The sequence below is a fragment of the Semicossyphus pulcher genome, unplaced genomic scaffold, assembly GCF_022749685.1.
Source record: "Semicossyphus pulcher isolate SPU_LCO1_2020_fin unplaced genomic scaffold, fSemPul1.0.p SCAF_19, whole genome shotgun sequence".
Classification (NCBI taxonomy): domain Eukaryota; kingdom Metazoa; phylum Chordata; class Actinopteri; order Labriformes; family Labridae; genus Semicossyphus; species Semicossyphus pulcher.
The window spans coordinates 22,300,275-22,322,500 of NW_027211692.1; the positions used below are offsets into that span (position 1 = coordinate 22,300,275).

The following is a 22,226-nucleotide window of genomic DNA, read 5'->3' on the forward strand; positions in this document are numbered from 1 at the left end:
TTGTGTCTGAAATCTAGCCTCCTGTTGTGCAACATGTATATTAAAAAACAATGTGTGTTAGCCTTGTCAAGGAAAAAAGATCATTTAAAATATATATTTGTCTCTTTATAAAGCATTTATGAAAAAAGACAATTTTCCACTTCTCCCCCAAGCAGCACTGATGTGTCATGAGCCTAAAACTACAGCAAGGATAAACCCAGTGAAAACTACAACAATCACCTAGCTTAAACTAGGGGAATGGTAGCTTGTGTAAAGTGTGCAGTTTTTGTCTTTTAAATGCTTTGAACATTTTCAAATGCCAACTAGAAGTACAGGATACTATGCAATGGATTGCAATCAATAAAATGTAAAACACCTCTCTCTTAGGTTTAAAGGCAATTTCACCCAACATAATTCTATTCTTTTCCTTTCTTCATTTAGTTTTCTCCCAAGGATGTTTAAAAATGTTCACTTTCATATCTGTCAATGAAAAATACTATTAAGTTCTTTATCCTTAAACAAGCAACGTGCATTTATGTGAGAATCATAGGTAATTTCTGCCGAAAAAATTTCCTAGATACACTGGATACACTGAGATTGTAAAACGTTACGTTGCTTAACGTAACCCCCCCCCCCACAATTATTAGCCAGCCATGAAAAAAAATGGGATCAAGGTTATGCATGAAATTTGACTTTGTCAAATCATCCACATATTTGAAAAATAGTTCCCACACCTGCAACACACATTTGGTCCATGGAGGGTCCAGTCCAACAAGGAATTGGCATTTAATGAACTCAGAACTTTAAAATAACAGTTTGTTTTAAGATAAAGAGGTCAATACATATAGAAAGATACAGTTGTAAAGGGCAACGGGCTGCATCGCTCCATATTCAGTCAGTTTTTCATCAGTGGATTTCAAACAACACAAACATTAAATGTTTTTTTTTTCAAAGATAACAGTTTACTGAATCAGATTTCAGACCAGTGAGCCTGCTCTGCTCTGGGCGGGCACCATGACAGGCACTGCCCCCATTCGCTCCAGTGTGGCCTGGCTCACCGCATAGGAGTGCGTGTGTTGGCCGTGTGTAGAAGGTACCACAGGTTTAAGGCTCACAGAGCCGTTGCTGCGCACCATGCTTGGAGGGGAAGGGGCAGAATTTGTGGTGACAACAAGAGTTTTGGGTGGTGGGAGTGAATGGCTGCCGTTGGCAAATGACGTTGTTGCTGCTGTTGTGGGCTGCATGTGGCGGGACAGTGGGGCTGAACCTGGTGCTGTGAGCGTTGTACTGTGACTGTGTCCTGCGTTCTGTCCCTGTCCTTGGCCATGAGCAGCAGTGGAGAAGGTATGGCGAGTGTCTCCATTAAAGCGTGTATACGAGTTGGTGTCATAGTTAGGTTTCGGGTTGTGCCAGTAGCGGCTGTTGTAGGTGTTGGTAGACGTCAGAGTGTCATTCTCTGAGGATGAAGCATCTGCATGGAAAGCCTTCACTGATGACGACCTCTTGGGAGGAAGATCATCTTCTCTGTTAAAAAGATATAAGTTGATATTACGTCAGGTAGAAATGATAGAAATCAGACAGGAAATAGGTTCATGTTTAAATATGAAGCACTAGTCATCTAAGATGAAATATAAATAGATTCTTTGTGCAGTCCTGTTTGTAACACTCTGAGAATCTTATTACTATTTTTTAATACAATTTTGCGTTTTTTGTTTTTTTGTAGACCCTGTAGTGAATGGTCAATAACAGGAACGGGTGTAAATATGTGCTAAAACTACAAAAACTCACCCAAAATAACAATTTCACTCCACGAATCATTTGGAAGATAAATCATTATTTGAGGATATGTGAGGTTTTGTCTGATTAGCTAAATGACAATCCATAATAAAAGCACAAGAAAAACAATGTGAAACACTTATCAACCCAAACCTGATTTCATTTGGGATCTCCTCCTCATCATATTTGTTTTTGTTTTTCCAGTAGAAGAGTGTGACCGCCACTAAAAGGGAACAGATGATGACAGCTAAGACTCCTGTTGCGATAGTCCCTGCTATCAGTCCCACACTCTGAGGCTGGGCTGCAGGACAGAGAGATAGGAGTAAAGGTTTCACAAACATTTTCAAAATAATTAACAGTATGCGAGAGAGAGAGAGTATGTGAGCAAGCTTATTGTTTTCAAAATCATATGTACACTTTCAATTTGATGTTGGTAGACACATACAGTAGCAGTCAAATCTTTTTTCCCCAGGTAGTATAACACTCACAATACAAAAAAAAAATACAATTTGGGAAAATCCTTTTTGACTAGTAACAGTTGTTGCTACTGTGGCCATTATAAAATCTGTGAGAGGGCTAATGCTAAAGTAATACACTCAAAGTAGTGGACAACATCTATAACATGTCTTTCAGTCTATTCATTTACATAAGTAAGGAGAGAATCGAAATTATGTGAAATCCATTACTGAGTTAAATATGTCAGGGATTTTGACAAGGTCCTGGTGCATCCTGTACTGTCTACTACTGTGTCAGATGACAGTTTTAATGATAGCTTTCAAACTGATAAATAAAATACCCTTCAGTAGTAAAGGAAACACAACCCAAGGTTGTCCCTAACAAAAAGAATCAGCACTATCCAGTCTTTCTGTTTGAATTTCAGACATTGTATTCAGCCCATCACACACTATCTAATACAAAACAAAACTCAAGCAATAAAACTGTCTGACCCTGTATGACCAAAAACTAAACCTCCCTCTCAGTCACTGTTAGGTGCAAGCACGCATAGTGCTGCTATCTGCAAGATGTTGCAGAGCTTGTCCTTTGTTGTATGGTTTGTTTGCTTATTTTTTTCATCAAGTCTCAGTCAAGGAGATTTCTAACTTTATTTCCAACTTTTAGTGTTTGAGAGAGATGAGGAGGTAGATTTTCCATCTATAAATGAACATCCCCAGACAATCACAGCCATTGTGTCAACAGTGTCAAGAAGTAAAAGTATGTTTGTATAAACTTACGTGCTACAACCTGCAGGTTGAGCAGACAGGTGCTCTTGCCAATTGCATTGCTGGAAGTACATTGGTAGAGTCCTGATGTGCTGGTGCTGATGTTTCTCAGTGTTACAGTGCCTTGCATCTGATCTGATAAACACACATACAGAGCCACATAGTAACTAAAGTGAATCAACCACAAACACATACTGTATTGCACAATGTAGTAGCATACTAGGGCTGAACGATTCTGGATATAATGAGAATCATGATTCTCTCCAGTTTTTTTCTCAAAAGAAATGTTTATTGCACTTATTTACCTGATACAGAAAGAAACGCAACAAAAAATATTAAGTTGCCTGATATAGGACTGCCACATCAACTTTGGACTAATGGGAATGCTCCTGTTTAAAGTGCTTAAGTGCAAATGCTTCATGAATCTGAAACTGAACATAAAAACAGGAGAATAGAATAGAATAGAACTTTATTAATCCCGAAGGAAATTCTTGTGCCAGGTTGCTCCAAAGTTACAGTACAAAAACAAGAAATAAAAAATTACTCAAATGTATGTATGAGAATTCATATTTGCAGTGAAAATAGGTAGGCCAATGAAAACCTTATATTGCATAAATTGAGATATTTAAATGAGAGAGAGGAGGAATGTAAACAACAATGACAATGGCCTGGGAAAACTCTCTGGACAAATAATATGGACGGAGACTTAAGGCAAACGATGTCTGGGCTGCACACACGTTCTTTCACAGTAATGTGTCCAGGTTTGCACCGTGTTGTTTACATAGAGAGCGACTTCTCCCCGCTTCTTGCCACTCTCATTGCAACTCTCATTGCCACTCTCATTGCCGCTCGCATCAAATTCAAAACCCTGTTGCTTGCTTACAAAACAGCAACAAAAATGGCTCCTACCTACCTGAACACCCTCATCCAGGTCTACACTCCGTCCCGCCCACTACACTCTGCCAATGAAAGGCACCCGGTACTCCCATCATGACAGGGCCCTAAGTCGCCAACTAGACTATTGTCCTCAGTAGTCCCCAGGTGGTGGAACAAGCTACCAAACTCCATTCGGTCCACAGAGTCCCTTTCCACCTTTAAGAAGAAGCTAAAGACCCAGCTCTTTCATGAATGATTTAATCTCATTTCATTTAATCGTGCTCCTCTGAAACTAGGGACTGCAATTGCAGCCCCAGTGCTGTCTGTTGTTGGATCTTTTGACTGATCTGTAAACACCTGAACATCCTCTGAATATTTGTCCTCTGTATATCTAAAAACTCACTCCCCAAATCTGTCTGTCTTGCTTTATCTTTGAGCATTTCTAGATCCACTACCACTGGTTATAGTATCCACATAAGGGCTGTAAGCCACATGACTGTTAGGCAGAACTCTACTTCATATACTCCCAGATCCCTTGCAGCTGCATCTCTTGTCCACCCAAAACTTGTTTTTTCTGTTCCCTCCCTTTCCCAGCAGGTCTGTAGCACTTTCTTAGTTGCGTAATTATGTCCATGCCATCTCAAATTCATCCAGTAATTGACTCTCAGCTGCTTCCTACCTAGACTCAAAGGCATTTCTCCTGCTTCAATTTGAATGGTACACACAGGTGATGTTTTTGCTGCTCCTATGCCCAATCTGAGGGCCCAGGCCTGGACCACATCTAGTCCACCAAGTACAGATTTTGCTGCAGACCCAAATACCACACTCCCATAGTCAAGCCTAGATTGTATTAATGCTACATATATATCAAATTTAAGTGATGATACATAAGCTCCCCATTCTAATCCTACAAGGCATCTCATAACGTTAAGAACTTTCTTACATTTATCAACAACATTTTTAACATGCTCCCTCCTCGTTAATCTGGGGTCAAAATATACTCCCAAGAATCTAAATGGTTCCACTTTCTCTAAACTATTTCCATATAGTTTAAAGTGATTATTTCCACTAATCCTCTTTCTTGTGAAGAACATTACTATAGCCTTCTCAACTGAAAACGTAAACCCCCATTTCTTCCCCCACTTTTCAACTTGATTAATTCCTTCCTATTTTTTTAAATACATGATTCAAATTCCGGCCTCTTTCCCAAAGGGCCCCATTATCTGCAAATAATGATCTTTCCATATCTACTGCTACATTTCCAAATATGTCATTAATCATGATAGTGAATAATATTGGACTTATCACACTCCCCTGCAGTGTCCCTTTCTCAACTTCAAACTTTTTGGACATTTCAGACCCTACCTTTACTTGAATGGTTCTTTTATTTAAAAAGTCCATTATCCAATTTAAAGCTTTAGCTCCAATTCCCATTTTGTGTAGTTTTATCAAAAGTCCCTCCTTCCATAACATATCAGCCTTTTCCACATCAAAGAAAACTGCTGCTATGGTTTCTTTATTGATTTGCACTTTCCTTACTTCATCTTCCAAACATAAGACTGGGTCAAAAGTACCCCTTCCTTTCCTAAATCCACTTTGATATTCTGCAATTTTACCCTGTTTTTCTAACAAATATATCAATCTTTCATTTACCATTCATTCCATCAATTTACATATATGTGATTAGCTATTGGTCTTTAGTTTGTTGGCTTACTTGCATCTTTTCCTGGCCTCCTAATAGGAATAATGACTACTTCCTTCCAGCTTACTGGTATTCTACCTTCCTTCCATATTTTATTAAACTGTATTAATAATTAGTCCTTCTTCACTTGTGTTATATCATTAAATAGCATATTTCATCCTTCCCTGGTGCCGTCATTAGCCAAAGCTGTTTTTAACTCTCACCAAGTGAAAAGATGATCCTGCTCATCCCTCTCCTCCTCCTTTTAGAGCCGTGTACTTTGACAAAAGTGTTAGCCATTAACTCAGCTTTTTCTTTATCATTTACTGCCATTTTGTTTTTAATTGTTAACTCCACTCTCTTCTGTCCCCTCCCATCTTTTTTATCATTCCCCCCACCTCTCGTACTGGGGTTGTGTTTCCAATGGAGTCATGGTGGGACAGCTATTGTCCCGCCATGGTAATGCCTTCCTCTTTATTTTGCTCCTGCTCTTAGGGATGGTGCAGCTGTTCTAATACAATTTTTTATTTCTTCATCCAGAGTTTCTTTGGTCGTATTAACATTAATCTGGTTCAGATAACCATCAACCTCTTCCCTGAACTTATCCCAATTGGCTTTTCCAAACACCCATTTTCCCTAAATAGAAATGTAGAATCTGTATAGAATCTGTATTCTACATAGAAATGTAGAATCTGTATAGAATCTGTATTCTACATAGAAATGTACAATCTGTAGGCAGTGACGTGGATTTCCGGGACGTCAAGTGTTCTGGTTTCTGTCTGTAGTACGCTTCTGAGTAACATTGACCAATCACGTATCAGCAGGCTGAGGCGTATGCAGGAGAAACAGTCCTTGTGGAGAGCAAAACCAGACAGAACGTAATGCGCCATAACGACATCCCGGCTCCCATCAGCGGCTATCCGTCGATGATTTAGCTTCTTATTAACCTCTATAAACAGACATCTGCATGCTAACAGCTAACAAAGTCCCTGACGCGGTGTCATGAAAGACGTTAAGCATTTAGATTTCCCGACTTCCTCGAATGCATCAGATATGATCGATCTGACCTCCGTTCAACAAACGAGCACTTTAAAAGTAGTTTTCTTCTCCTCTTGAGGACAGATCTGACAAAGCTTAATTTTTACTTTTTACAAATCTGCGTCATTATGTTGAAATTTCTAAAAAGGTAAGACCCGTTAATTACAAGTAAATAACAAGAAAATTAGTTTCTTTTTCTGAAAACAATGCAGCACTCGGAAAAGGAAGTCGTTTATCGCTAACCGCCGGCTACATGCCCCGGCATGTTCACAGGTGTGCCCAGAGGCTATTCCCTCGATGGGATCCGGGATTGCTAATACACTCATGTTTAATGTGCATAAGACTGGATAATGATCACTGCCACTGGTTCCCTCATGGTACACTTTCCAATCACATATCGGAGCAATATCATTTGAAACACATGTAAGATCCAGTAGTAATTCCTTTAATGTGTTTACATCGAGCAGACTAAATTCCTCTCATCTAACAAGTCTTCTATTACCTGGCCATTTACATCAGTTTTCTCACTCCCCCACAATGTGTTATGTGCATTGCAGTCCCCACACCCCAAACCATTTCTCTATTTTGCCCTTCTATTCATTCCAATTTTTGCATCTAATCTCTTGCAAGGGTTCTAAAAGTTCACCACCACAAATTCTGTCCTTTCCATCCATACTTCCACCACTACATACTCAAATTCTTTCCGATACCCAGTACTCTATATGGAGTCCCTTGTTTAATAAATGTTACACATCCCCTTGCTAATCCATCTTCTTTATCTTGACTAATTGCCATTTATCCATACATAACAAAATTTAAGTTGGGTTTCAGCCATGATTCCTGGATGCACTGAATATCCAGTTTCTCCTTTTGACTGTCTATATATTTCTTAAATTCATTAGAATTGTTATTAATATTAACCAATACATGACCAATACATACTCTTGACTTGCCTGTACACTGAGATTGTCTCTCTCTCCCTCCCGTTTCAAAACTATCATATTCACAATTATTTGAATTCTTTCAGTTTTAGAATTGACCTCCGCTGATGCATTTATCACCCTCGCTAAAAAGATGATTCCCTCCACAGTTACAGCAGTTCGGTCTCACCCCCTCTCCACATTTTCCATATTCATGTTCGTTCACCACCACATCTAAGCACATCTTTTCTTACCTTTGCACACCTAAGCCACATGCCCATATTCCTGACAGTTGAAATATCTAATTGGCTTTGGAATAAACTCGAATCCAAAGTACAACTCATTTGTCATTCTTTTAGCACTTTTAAGCATGCTATTCCATACTCCACCAGTTCCTTTAAGCCAACTGTAAGAGGTATTCCAGAAATGACCCCCTTGCACCCACCTGCATTTTTCTCTCCCATTCTTGCTACTTTGAATACTTTGATTTTTCCAACACTTATCATTTTCTTTGCCTTTTCCATTTGCTCTTCAGTGTCGCACCCTATCAGCAAGTTTCCATCTCCCAAAATCCTTGCATACTTTACTTCTCCAACTTGTTCTCTGATAATAGTCAGCAGATCAACTTTCTTAACTCCTCTTCTCATCCTCCTCACTAACCTCAATGCTGTTGCTGTCCCCATCTGTCTCTCTTCCTGTCATTCTGTCAGAGTCTGAGAAGAACACTGACAGAAAACCGTTCCGGACCTATAGAGGCGGTCGGTCAATCTTCTTATCAACTGTTCCCCCCATACACAATCTTACTTAAAACAAGTCCCGATGTCTGTGAATCTAATAAGTGTCTTTAACAGTCAATCCAGGTCAAAACCGTCGTAGCAACAAACAATATTTAATTTTTACTGCAACTGCCGTCCAGCTCATCTCTGACTCTCTCTCACATAGATTTGTTTTCCTTTTTGCCAGTTACTGTCGCTCTGCAGCACGTGATGTAACCAAGCGGCAACCTCCAGTGTTGAAAAATGAAGCCAATGCGGAAGTGCAAAAAACTGCAGTTCCTCGAGTGGCCACTTGAGGCTGGCTCCAGAAAACAAGAAATAACATTACAGCAGGTGGGAAAATGCCAATTTTTACAGTTGAAATAAACATGTTAACAGCCTGGTACAAAAAACAGTTTTGTTATAAATAGCTAATTTTATTATTCAAGATAACTGTACGGGGGGTGAATTTTTTTATAACACACCCATTTTAATTATATTAAGCCTTAAATCATAGGGGCCGGATCACTTGATTGACAGGTGGATCCTGCTGGCTGTCTGCTAGATGTCAACATAGACACTGAGCTTAACTTCACCCGTTTGTGTCGTTGGAGACTTTTGGGGATTTTTTCATTCAAAGTTTGGACAAATAATCTGTCTCTGTGGGATTTATGGAACTTTATGGCTGTGCAAGAAGTCTGAGCTCCAGCTTTTCGGTGAGTTAAGTGTTACTGTATTGAAATATTTTTAGCACTAAGTAGCAGGCATACTGTGCTCGCTTTAACTGCTTGTTAGCCTGTGCAGTGTTTATCAAACATTTATTTAATCGTCAGCCAGTAAGTAGGAGTCAGGAGTTTAAGAGATTACAGCGGACTGCACTGATGAGAAGATCGGTTATTTTAAGTTTCCCGTTACGTGTCGGCTCGCCGCTCTCTCACCGAGCGAGCGAGCAGCGAGTCCGCTACTTCTTTAGTCTGATAACTAAACACCTGCACTCAGTCACCGACAGAATCTCCTCCTGGAAAACTAGTTCATACATTATTTATACAGTCTATGACTAATAACCGCTAGCTACGCTGAGGAGCATATAGCCTAGCTTCATAGCCGTAGCTGGCTGATTCATGCGGCCCACCCATAGTCCTCAACCATAGGCTGTAGCTCGGTCGCACTCCGCCTCTTTGCCTGCCTCTGGATTAGCCAGCTCTGGCATTTCCAATATGGCGACCCCCAGCAGCGGCACAATTCGGGCTTCAAGACGCTGCTTCAGAAACCAATGGGTGACGTCACTGAGACTACGTCCATTATTTATACAGTCTATGGATGTAACGCTGTGTTGTCATTTGTTGAGAGAGGGGGGGGGGAGCGCTTGTTTTGATGCAGCTGATGTCCTGAATGAAAATGCGGCAGGATTGTTGTCATTTAGAATCGAGATTGCGTAGAAGTATGAACTGAGATTTAATATGATTAATAGTGCAGCCCTATAGCACACAAACAGCATACAATGCATAAACATTTACATAAGAAGTGTAAACTATTCCTTTAGAGTTCATTTAAAAAAAAGTTTTTAATATTTGTGGAATTTGGTTAATCTTCTTGTACTTTTGTATGTAACAAGATGATGATAATATAACAAATTCAACTTTACTTTCGATCTTGTTGAGGGTGCTATATAGCTTTGTTACAAGAAGTTTAGTGTTAACTAAAGAGTTGCAGGTGGTAAATGACTCAAATGTAAATTAAGCTCAGTTAATTAGGTATTATTTTCTATTTGCTTTTATCTTGGTAGTGCCTTTTTTATTTTATGGGACTTTTTTTTTGACGCCATCTACTGGCGGAAGAGGAATAATGCCATGTTAAAGTGAAAGTTATTGACGGGAGAAAAACATGCAACTTTTCTCTGCAATATTGAGCCATGGGACGGGATAATTAAGTTCCTAGCCAGAACGGGAACAAGGTATTGTTTTGTTGATATGTTTTATGATTATGTGCAGTCATATTTTGTGCTTCAGTTTGATTTAACAGCAAGTGAATTAATGTATTGCCGTTTTTACGGTCACGCTAATGGCTTCCAGTTTACACTCACGGCAATGCTAGCTTTCTTGCCTTCCACATGTGCATTACAAGGTTAATGCCTTTATATGCAGTGTACGGATAAGGTTTAAGAAGAAAAGGTGTTTTCTGAAGGACATTTATTACGGAAAACAAAGTCAATATGTGTTCAAATAAGGATGACGTAACATACGGAACATAAATAAAGGCTTCGGGAAACATCAGTATGCTTCACCATTGTATGGCTGGGGTTCGCTATACAGATTCCTTTCTTTCACAAATGATAAAAAGGTTGAGTTGGGAGCTTAGTGGATTCATTAAGAAGACCTTTCACATGTTTCTGACAATTACATGACAGTTATCACAGCTGTGTCAAACTTAACTTAAAAAGTGAGGTTTACAAATGCAGGATTGCATTTTGGTTTAAATCAATGCAAACATCCCAAATCACAACTCAACACAAATCACTGAGAAAATGTGTTCCTCCAATGTTTAAGATTAAATGTGTCAAACTCGGTGGGCTCTCTAAATGCCATCAAGAATAGGAAATGTATGATAAATTAATAAGAGCAGACAGACTTAGGTCTTGAAGCATTATATGCCCAAAGTTAAACAACAACACATTTTTATTGATGTTCGGTAAACACAGAATATACAAAATTAAGATATGATTAAAAACGTTTTCCATAATGCTCTATATTTAACATTATCATTTAATTTAAAGAATCGAGGTTTTGAAAAAAATAATGCAAAGAACAATCGATAAGTGTAACTAACTATATTTTACTATAACTATATTTTGTTATGTTATGTTTGTTATGTTAAAACACAGCTGAAAACACACTGCATTCATCTGGTATAATAATTTTTTAATATCACAGTAACTATCACAAAACAAACAAAAAATTATTGCTACCATGTATATTTCTTTCCAATATCATGCAGGCCTAGTGGGTGAAATAAAACAGTGAGTACTTGACCAATCAGAAACGATCAGCACTGCAGGCCCTGCCCTGAAAGTTTCTGGACCTTTGGAAAGTACTTCCCCCTGAGCACGGACTTTTCAAGGGGTAAGTCAGCTACCCTGGAACTAAATTTAGACCCTGGTTCCTGCTGTCGAAACGCACAGAGTTCCTGAAAAGGTTCCTAGTTCCTGTGGAAAGTTCCTGCTGTCGAAAAAGCACCTTAATTCAATTCAATTCAAAACGTTATTACAGCCTCATGGGCCAGATAAAAGACAAGACAATCCAAAAAATAAGTTAAATACTAAAGCACAATAAGATTTCTTAAACTTAAAAAGAAAAGAAAGACTTATAAAGATAGAGTTGTACCAGTGTCCCCAGAGCAGGGACTGGTAGCGTGTAATACTTGTGATTGACAAAGCCAAGATGATTTCATTCTCTGAGGCATTGCACTAGCAAATAAATGTATACATACATTTATTGAAACAGCTTGGGAAGTACTGACTCGTGCAGCCATACACATTTCACTTGCACTACACCATCATGGTTGCTTAGGAGTATTCTCATAGCATCATAAGCTACTTGTAATTTCTGTAAGCTTGCCTTCTTGTATTTTATCCACAGGTGTACAGTTTACAGAGGTGTACAGTAAGCTCTGAACAGAGACATCTTGCAGCATTTCCTGTAAATATCATCATCATCTGTCATAATGCTCTGTTTTAAAAATGTCCAAGATATTTCACTCTATTACAGACACCAACATATTTACCTGGCAATTTAAAGTCAGGGAATTTCAGCCATTTATCCTCTTTGGTGTGACAAATAAAGACTGCACTCTTACTGGCACTGTATTTGATATCATTTTCAACACCATATACAGAACATATAGTCAGCAGCTGCTGGAGACCAGCACTGCTTGGACTAAAGAAAACAAGATCATCTGCATACATCAGATAATTCACTCGACTGTTACCAATCAATGCACCAATTGTTACAGGCTTCCAACGGCTTGAACAGATCATCAATATTAAGATTAAAAAGAACTGGGGACAAAATTCCCCATCTGCATCAGTAAAACACATAAGAACTGATGACATTTGACCTCTATACCTTTTGAACATCCCCTTTAAAGCACATATACACACATCTGTGTCAAGATTAGCTTTAAAACCAAACTGGTTAACTGTGGAGTTAATAAACTCATTTAAACTGTCCAGCACAATTCTTTCTAGGACCTTCGACAGCATGCTGGCTAAAGCTATGGGCCTGTAGTTGTCTAGGCCAGTAGTTCTCAAAGTGGGGTCCTAGGACCATAGCTTGGGGGTCAGCGAAATAATTATAATACATTTATTATAAATTATAAAATTGTGCTGTCTCATTAAATCCATTACTCCCACCCACGTTAGCTTTGGGCAAATAGAAACTGATATGATTGTGACACATTACGTCAATCTGTCATGAATCACTCACCTCACTCAGGTCGCAACGAACCGTTCCTGTGGCCGTCTTGCTACTGTCAATTTTCTGAAAGCTTTTAAGATCAATTACTTGAAAGGTATAAATGCTGTCATTAACATAATTCAAATTAAACTGTTTTTCTGTTTAATCACTATGAAACAAGTCTGAAGTATTTAGGTTGATAAGTTTTACGATACAAATAGTTTCAATGGCATCTTCGAGTGCAAATGGTAGTAAGCATATGCTTAATCGGTGTTATGATTATGAGGGGGAGGAAAAGTTTGAGAACCCCTGATCAAGGCTGCATGGTTTACCAGCTTCATCTTTAATAACTGACACCAACAGAACAGACATTGAGTCTGGTAATAGACCATGAATCATGAAGCCGGCAAAACAAGTAGCCAGGAGATGAGCTATCCTTGGACTGGCATAATTAAGAAATTTAGTGGTGATATGGTCTAGGCTGCTTGTTTTATTATTCCACAGCTTGTTAATAGCTTGCATGACTTCATGTGACCTAATCACAATGGAATTGTCACTCTCAATATTCCCTGCCTTATAGAATTTACTTTTGACATAGGTGAATATAGAACTATAATGCTGTCGCCATAACTCAGCAATATTGTCTGTTCCAGAAATTCCTTCAACAGTGCAAGGTAAAGATGTTTTATTGTTGTTAAGAACTCTCACTTTTTACCAAAAAACAGATGCATCGTTACCTAGCAGTTCCTTTGCCATAGCTTGCTCATTTTTACAAATGAAGCGGAAGGCATACTTATATCTTGCATTAGTGAGATTCTTGTATTCCAGCACTGGCACTTGTCTGGGACTAGCTGCTACAGCCCATGATTTAAAAGCGTATCTGGCTTCAGCATGATACTTAGGTACATACTTTTTCCATCCAGGCCTAATGTCATGACTCATGTGTCTTATTTTTACGCCTGTAGTAGGGCTTACTGTACTCATGCAAAGCACTTGATATTTGGGCTGAATGATTAATCATAATTTAATCGTCATCACCATGTGAACATGAGCAATGAACACATTACAAAAGACTGCATTTTTTGCAATGATTAAAAAATAGATATTGTATCCCATGCACAGTGTATTCACATCAGCATGCAAACATTGGATCCATCAGAGGGCCAGGTATATTAACAGTGCCCAAGTATATTTGGAGACTAATTCTGTTATTTTATTTGTCAATGATAGCCATCCACGATTGATTTAATTAGGAAACATTCTCCCCTCTGCCATAGTCAGTAGCTGTAGCAACAGCAGGCACATGCATCCCCTCATTAAGTGCAGTGTTTGACCCAATAACTCCCGCCCTGCGCAGCTCATAACTGCGCTGGCCAAATGCTCCTTCTGGCCAGAGCTCCGGATGGTACATTTCGACAACCTCATTACACTCATCAAATACTTTAAATGAGCTGAATCTATTGTTTACAGCGTCAGTCTTCTGACTTCCTATCTAAGCTTGTCTTTAAGATGAACTGATGAAGTTTCAGCATCTAGGTCTGGAGCAAACACACTCACCAGTGCTGACTGTTTTAATGTAACCTGCTCCTGTCATAGTGTTGCCGTATTTCTATTTCTAACCAGGTGTAGCAGAGTTTTGTCTTAACAGCAGCATTCCCCAGATATTGGCCCCTTTTCACAACATGACTCCACTTTGGAGAGCGTGGTAAAGATGACAATCCACCGGGACTTTTCGCGGTCACAGCCACCTCTTGATGCTCCTAGAGTAGCCCTTTCTCCGGCAGCCAAGCTCAAGGCTTCTGCCTGTGTGGCTCCAGGCATTGTACCATCCAAAAACAGTAGCCACAGCCTCCGCATCATCACCAGCGCATCTGGCTCAATCCATTCTGAGGTAAATGTGTTTGCAGCCAAAATAATGATCTCGTCCTGTCTCAGTGTGTTAATTTTCACGGCGAGGAAGTCAAGTAAATCATTCACGACTGTAACTTTTCCATCAGCAGTCTTGTAAATCTCAGGTTTCATTCAAGTTCGCTTAAACTCAGAAGCAGCTGGCCTTGTTGTGCTCCGTCCACCATCTTGAACAGATATATGCAGCCATAGTGTGGATCCTGCAAGATTGCAGACCTTATATGCATTAGGATGTTGGGCAGTGGGTGAAAAGCTGTCAAGAGGTTTGTGTAGACAAACATGCAGCAGCCCAAGATTCAGGCACCCCAAACTCTGTTCTTGGCTACTCGTTCTTGACTCGTTCACAGACTGTCGCAAGAATGTAGTAGTTATGAAAGATCAGAGAGTAGAAAGTACAGCAAAAACAATCCTAAAAAATGGTTTTGTGAAGTATGGGGTACCAGAACACCTTCACTCTGACAAGTTACTGCTGATTGTAAGGGGTATAAACAAAACTCGCACAACAGGCACATCCGAATTTTAACCTCTGGGGATCAACAAAGTACTACCTTAATCTTAATCACCCCCAAGAAAACCCACAGTGTGAGAGGTTTAATACGACCTTACATGACCTCTGCGCACTCTGCCCCCTGAAAAGAAGGAGCGGAGCCCTGAGCAGCTTTCAGAGCTATTGAATGCAAATAACGTCACACCAAGCTTAAAGGAGAAATTCACCCCTGGAAAAAGCCAATGGTCAGTCAAAGCTCTCTGTAATCAATAGAAGCAAAAAAAATGTTTAATTGGCCTTAGCTGTGGAGTAAGTTGTACAAACAGCTTGTGGTTTCACTCCTCCTGAATTCCTACAACACCCGGCATGCATTGCGTCGCTCCCTCTGAAAGGAACGGCCCATCGAGGGCGTGGTAACATAGGGAAGTTATAGGTCTATGCAAAAATGTTGTTTGCTCTTGTTTTGTTTGATTGTGGAGAGAAGCTGTCTGCACCTCCACGCTCTGCTGCGCTCTCAGCTGTGCGCTACTGACAGACCTCAACTGCATGCGATGAGGGGCAGGGAGAGGAGGCAGCTCTTTGAACAGTTTACTGTAAAGTCCAGACTTGACAGGTGTTTACTAGTTTTACTCTCTGTAATGCAGCTTTATGTTTTTAAAAGAGCGTGAAACAGCAGCTCATCCATATAATAATCACCGTCCTGCGTAACGGCTCCGGACATGTGGACAAAGTGTGCCTGTGTGCCAGGGTTGGGCCTCGCACAGCCACAGAGTGATTGGTCTCCCGATTGTTAATAATATATTGTCATCATTATTATAGATTGTTTTTATGGACAAATACATTATTTGATCACACAGAAGGTGGAATTGTTGTCATGATCACTGGAAACTCTGACAGCCCTTATAATACTGCCCCGCATCTCCCAGCAACTGCTGTTGCTGTTAGCGTTGGTGTTTGTGAATTAGGTGCTTTTTGCCATGAGGCTCACTTGCATAGAAAAGGGACAAATTTGCCCTGATTGTTTGCATAACATGACTCATTGAAATACGCAAAAACGGCTCCGGAGCACAGAGACGTGGTTTGCTCTGCAACGCACTTTGGGGTGCATTCAACCCTCTGCCTGTGTTTAGAGTATGAGGCAGTCTTTTTATGTCATTTGCACAGGTTGAGCAGGCACAAAAGCCACGCAGTCCTTTAGTGAATTCCCCCCTTAGAGTTTTTTGCAACTATATCTAGAAACAAAACAAAAGCAGAGCATCATGGTGTTCACCTGCATTGTACCGTAGTGTAACGAGAACAAGAGGTAAAGAGACGCTAGAGTGAAATACTCCCCGTTTCCAGTCAGGACAATGATTGCTGCAGGCGATCAAAGGGGGCGGGCGTCCTGGATTGAGGAAGTGTAGTTTAGCGAGCTCCCTGGCCTGGTTTTCCACAGAAGTAGACAGCGTCCTCTGAAGGCACAGAGCGAAATTTCATTTTTGTTCTACCATAATGGCATTAGCTCCTCATAATAGCATAATAGGACTGAGGTTGAAAATTGGCTAATTTGTCCTTTAAACACAGGGTACTCAGCCTACTAAGTGTTTGGCGTTCACCCCTACCTTCAAATCCATGCACTGTTAGGACAAGAGCAGGTAAGGGATGACAAATCTAACTGGTTAGCTGTACACCAGTAATGCTCCAAGATGCACACGCCAGAGCAAGAAAGTTTTCTGAGAGGAAGGCCATGGAGGGGGTACATTGTCTGCCAGTTGATAAGGGAAAATATGCGTATCTCTGCTATTGACCTCCAGGAAGAAACGAGATCCAGGATGCCTGGTCAGCTACTGTGCAAAAAGTTGTTGAATTTTAAAGGGCTGTATATGCAGTGAAGCCACTGGAGGGCGTGCTGCGAAGAAGGTGCATAAGTCCAACTTGAGGCCATGTGTGGGGCCAGGATCCACCAGCTAAGCAAGCAGCGACTGCTGAACCAGATACTTCTGATCTGATGCCTTACCTTAATGCGGAACCATTTCCCTGTCCCTACCCTTATTATTTAGCTAATATCAACACAATGGAGTAAACACATGCTGATAAAATCACTTAGTTCAAATGGAAAAAATGATGGATCGTGGATGTATTTACATATATATATACACATACATCTACATGTTGTTATATTCTACATGCCCAAATTAACATCCCCTCCTCAGTCAGACAAGATTAAATGTGATCTGGTCTGTGGAAATTCTTAATGTTGAGTAAAAACAGTCTATAGTATGGCAGGGGCGTACTCAGGCTGTTTAAGGGGCAGGGTCAAAAAAATAAAAAAGGGCACTAGCTGTATGCCATGGGGCACCAGCACGCAGAAAGTTCTGATGCGAAATAGTACATGGTGAAAACATGCCCTGCCCTGTTCAGGGGAAAAGCAAATTCCTCCATACTGGTCAACAAGTAATTCTGCTCCTCTGCTTTCTTAATCACATGTTGCACTGATCTTTTTATTGTGGGTCATCACTTTCTCTTTATCTCTCTCTCTCTCTCTCTCTCTCTCTCTCTCTGTGTGTGTGTGTGTGTGTTTGTGCGTGTGTTGACAGACATACTTTATTTTTCTTTCTAAAGATATGTTTAAATTCTATATGCTAACTTTTTAACATGCCAAAATGGAGTTTACTGGCTCTAACCAGGAATGAAAATTTGGTAAAATGGTATATTTAAAAAAACAACAGGGGCATTTTTAAGTGTGTGGAGGCCCATTGGAAGGGAACCTGAGAGGGCACTATATCACGTTTTTTATACTTGTTTTATAAATACTTCCATTCCAAGGTCCATGGTCTGTTATTTCTCGATAACAGACCTCTTTTTTGAAGACCAGACCGTTGCTAGGAATGCGTTTCTAATTACACAATCAGGAGGACTAACTGTAATCATATCAATCTGCTGAAAGAAGACGGTAAATTTGACGTCTTGTTTATAGAGGGAAAAAAAGAAAAAAGATATAACAGCAGAAAGAAAGCAATAAAGGTTAAACAATGCAAAAGCTGAAGGCTATGACAGAGAGATCGACAAAACTGAAGATGGCACATAAAGTAAACATTAAACTGAACACAGTACGGATACGGCAATGTTTAAAGACACTGAATGGGAAAGAAAATGTCAAAAGACGGACCATGACGAGACAGAAAACATCAATCAGGTGCTGCGTTGATTCCTATTTTTAATGGAAAAAATAAATATAATAATTTTTTAAATAAATAAAATAATTTCCAAATCAATATATTTTATAAGTAAAAGCCGGGCAATAAGCGGCATAATGTATAGTGAGCAGATTGTTATCTCTGAATGGAACCCCAACAGGGAGCACAGGCCATTATCCCTTATTTAGCCGTTGGAGGGGCACCTAAGAGGACACTATGGCATGTACTAAAGGGCCATCAATGAGGGAACTTTCGTTGTTTTGTTTTTTTAAACATGGGGGCAACCTAGGTTTTAAATTGAATTGGAAATCGAATTATGCATCCCCCCATATTTATGACTGTTTATAATTATAATTATATATTTCAGCCAGTCTTCTTGGCTGAAAAACAGGGAAGCATAATTTGGCAAATTCCAAATACGGAGCGACGCCTGCGAGCTAGTTCACACAGGCAACTCAAGCTGCACTGATTTTACTTGCGTAACTCTCCTGAAAACCACTTCCTCCCAATTCGGTGGTCTATTTAAGCTGCAAGATTTCTGGTCTCTCCCTCTGCTCTGTCATTGCCACCGCTGCCCTGCACCAGTACTGCGCTCATACTTTCAGCTTTAGGTACCATGCGATTGTCATTTTACCTTTTTGGTAGTGTTGGTTCGTTTTCTCTTTCCAGCTAAGTAAAGGTTTTCATGCAAAGGAATGGATTGATGGAGTTATACATATTTATTAGTTAGTAAATTAAATTGTATTGTGTTTTGTGCTGTGTACGTAGTGTTAATTAATTTTTTAGTTAATTAATTAGTTTTGTGCATTTAGATTAGTTTTGTGCATTTAAATCAAGTTATTGCTGACAGGATAAAACTACTAATGCTATCTTCTAACTTAGCTAATGAATCCAAGAAAAAGTCCTTAGGTTTCACACATACAAGCTGTGTCCCAATCCAGGGGCTGCAACCTTCGAAGAAGGCGGTCTACGGAGGATGTGCCATTCATAGCCTGCTTAGACCATTAAAGCTGAACTGAACTGAACTGAAATGAGACCATCTGATCTATGGAGGATTTCCTGTTTGTGCCACCAGCTGTTCCCGCTCTTACTCTTGCATCACCTAGCAAAGGGTAGCTAGCGGGCTAACTAGCTTGCATAGCTAATGTCACATAACTTAACCTATTATTTTAAAGATAATTTGTTTCAAGGGCCCTTTCATTTTTTATTTTTTTTTAAACGTGACGTAACGCTAGCTATTCCATTGAGTTTAAACCATAGACTATAAACAGATGGATGACATGACAGCTCCCTAAAAGTGAAGCCAAAACATTTCAAGTGTCCCCTGCTGAATGGCTGCAGTATAGGTCATAAAGGTCATATAGGTCATAAAGCCCTTCTCCTCCATGTTAACAGATGGGTCAAACTATAAAATCAAAATACACTGCAAATAATTTCTTCTCAAACATGGTTTCTGTCATTATAGCTAGTTATTATCATGCTGATTTACGTCCAAGTGTTCATTTTTCTGACTAGTTTATTAGTTATTTGATGCTGTCAAAATGATGATTGACAGCTCTGTTGACAAATACGGCTCTTGCAGCCAATCAGTTCCGGATTAGCAGAGTGGAGGATGATCCGCGAGAGGAAACGTAACTAAAACAATCACTACAGTCATTGAGGTTTCCATACCTGGGGTCCGTTTCACAAAGCAGGTTCAACAAACTCTGAGTCTAACCCTGAACTCTGAGTTGATCTACTCTGAGATAGGAAACTCGGAGTTTTCGGTTCCAGAACAGCTGATCAGAGTTAGTTCAATCAACTCTGAGTAGGTTCAGCCAGAGTTAAGTGCGTGCACGCTGACTTTTAAAAGCCAGCATTAATGGAGCCCCGATACCACGATTCACCATGGCAACGGTACACAAAAAGAGGTCCTCCTACGTCACACCAGTGGAGCTCGAAATCCTCATGCGGACGTTCAGCGAATACGAGCATGTTTTTAGAAAAATAAAGTAACACGGCTGCAGCTGCAAAAGAGAGAGAAGCGGCAGGGGAAGAAACTGCTGCTCAAGTAAATTTTCAAGTTTGAACTGGTCTATTTATTTAATACTTAATCACGACCGGAAGCTAACATTTATATTAATTTAGGAGCAATCCAGAGAAAAACATACGTGGAAGCAGTTAAAAAAAAAATTCCAGAACATCATTCAAAGGTGCGGCTCAGGCAGAACAGGCTCATGGCTGAACCTCACTTCAGTCATATTTTAAATATTAAACAGATTAAATATCATTCAGTGGCTGTTTTAATGTGCATTAGCTTTATCCCATGATGCTGACTTCACATACATTATAATTTATGTTGATTAAACTGAATTGTGTTAGTTTAAAAACAAATCCAATAACTTATTAAACGTCTTATTTGAGTGCTCTCGGCAGTAGTGGTGGAAAAATCTAAAAGTTATGACTTTGACACAGATTTGTCTTTTGATTTTTTTTATCATAATTATGAAAGACTTTTTCAAAGGGGTCAGAGCACCACAGAGACGCAACATTTCTTTTTTTAAAATTTGTAACCGCTCAAACACGCGTGAGACGGGCTAAATAAATGAGGAAGTTGAATGAGGGTTTTTTGTATTCTAGAGGGAGGAGACGGAACGAAACTCTGAGTTTCCTGAAGAAAACCTGCTCCCGACCAGGTTTGGTTCATAGAGTCTGTTACTACGGTAACTGACCGAGAGCTTAAGTTACCTCTCTCTGTGAAACAGGCTAGAGTTACCCCTCTTTCTCTGGTTTGAGTTACCTCCCTTTGTGAAATGGAAAACTCAGAGTTTCCCTCATTTCAGGGTTAACAGACTCAGAGTTTTCAATAAACCTGCTTTGTGAAATGGACCCCTGTGAACATTAACCTCAGACCAACACAAAGAAGCACTGTGACTTTATGTGATTACTTTACACTTAACAGATCATCAATTAAGGAAAGCAATATACTGAATTTGTTGATGTTGTTGATAATGATGTTAAATAAAAAGTAAATTAAAAAAGACGCCCTGTGCACTGGCTGTTGGCACCTGTGCTCGATCGCACTTGAAGTTGTTCCCTTCTGTATTGATTGTTGCTTGTGTTGTATTAACTCTGAGATGTACGTCGCTTTGGACAAAAGCTTCTGCTAAATGAAATTGCAACATGTCAATTTTAATATTGTAACACAGTTTTCTGAGCTGTTGTAACAAGTTAATTTATCCCAAAGGAGGATCAATAAAGATTATCTAATCTCATAAGAAATTACTTCTCAATAATAGTTTTTCCCCCCATGATTGTATGTGCTGCTGTTTAGCTAGCATGCCATACTTGTGTGATACCACATCATACTTTTAAATGACACAGACAGACAGACAACACAGCAGCATATGATGGAAAATTCTAATTTAGAAGTTATATGGAATGCCATGTTGCCTTTCAGGTTTCTGTATCTTAGCCTCCAAACTGCACACAACAGAGTTAGATCATGATTATCTTGTGAAATGAAAAATGTATTTTAAAGTAACTTAAGAATGTGTTGTAACACATTACTTACATTACTACATTACTTACTTTAAAATACATTTTACTAATTACTTATGTGTAACATTACTAATGTGTAGTATATTTTGTTCATGATATTGTATATATTCAAGCAAACTCATATGCTTTACTGTTAGGTTATTAACTGAGTTTTACAGTTAAGCAGTTTTTTTTGTGTGTGTGTTTTTTGTTTTTTTTAGCATTTTCTCTGTGTAGAATTCAGCTACTACAGTTGCCTTAAAGCTAGCTGATTAATGGTTTTTGAACTAATATTCAACTTGCTGCTGTTGGGAATTACAGCTCTTTGGAGGGAGCTGGATCTTATGGCTCTGTTCCTTTCATCATTCCCAAAGACCCACAACACTATCAGGTAGAAAGTGGTCAGATTCGCGAACATGCCTGCACTATATTCTCCCGTT

At 39.5% G+C, this 22,226-nt stretch overlaps 1 protein-coding gene across 1 annotated transcript in view; it reads right to left on the reverse strand.

Moving 5' to 3' along the window:
- Nucleotides 1-632: 632 nt before the first annotated feature.
- igsf11 (immunoglobulin superfamily member 11) overlaps nucleotides 633-22,226 on the reverse strand; it is a 143,746-nt gene continuing 122,152 nt past the window's right edge. Inside the window, exons 6-9 of the mRNA XM_069668826.1 lie at nucleotides 2,988-3,110; nucleotides 1,909-2,056; nucleotides 1,268-1,503; nucleotides 633-1,204 (exon numbers count right to left, since the gene is read on the reverse strand). Coding sequence (XP_069524927.1) covers nucleotides 957-1,204; nucleotides 1,268-1,503; nucleotides 1,909-2,056; nucleotides 2,988-3,110 — 755 coding nt within the window. The 3' untranslated portion in view covers nucleotides 633-956. The remainder of the gene's footprint in view (nucleotides 1,205-1,267; nucleotides 1,504-1,908; nucleotides 2,057-2,987; nucleotides 3,111-22,226) is intronic.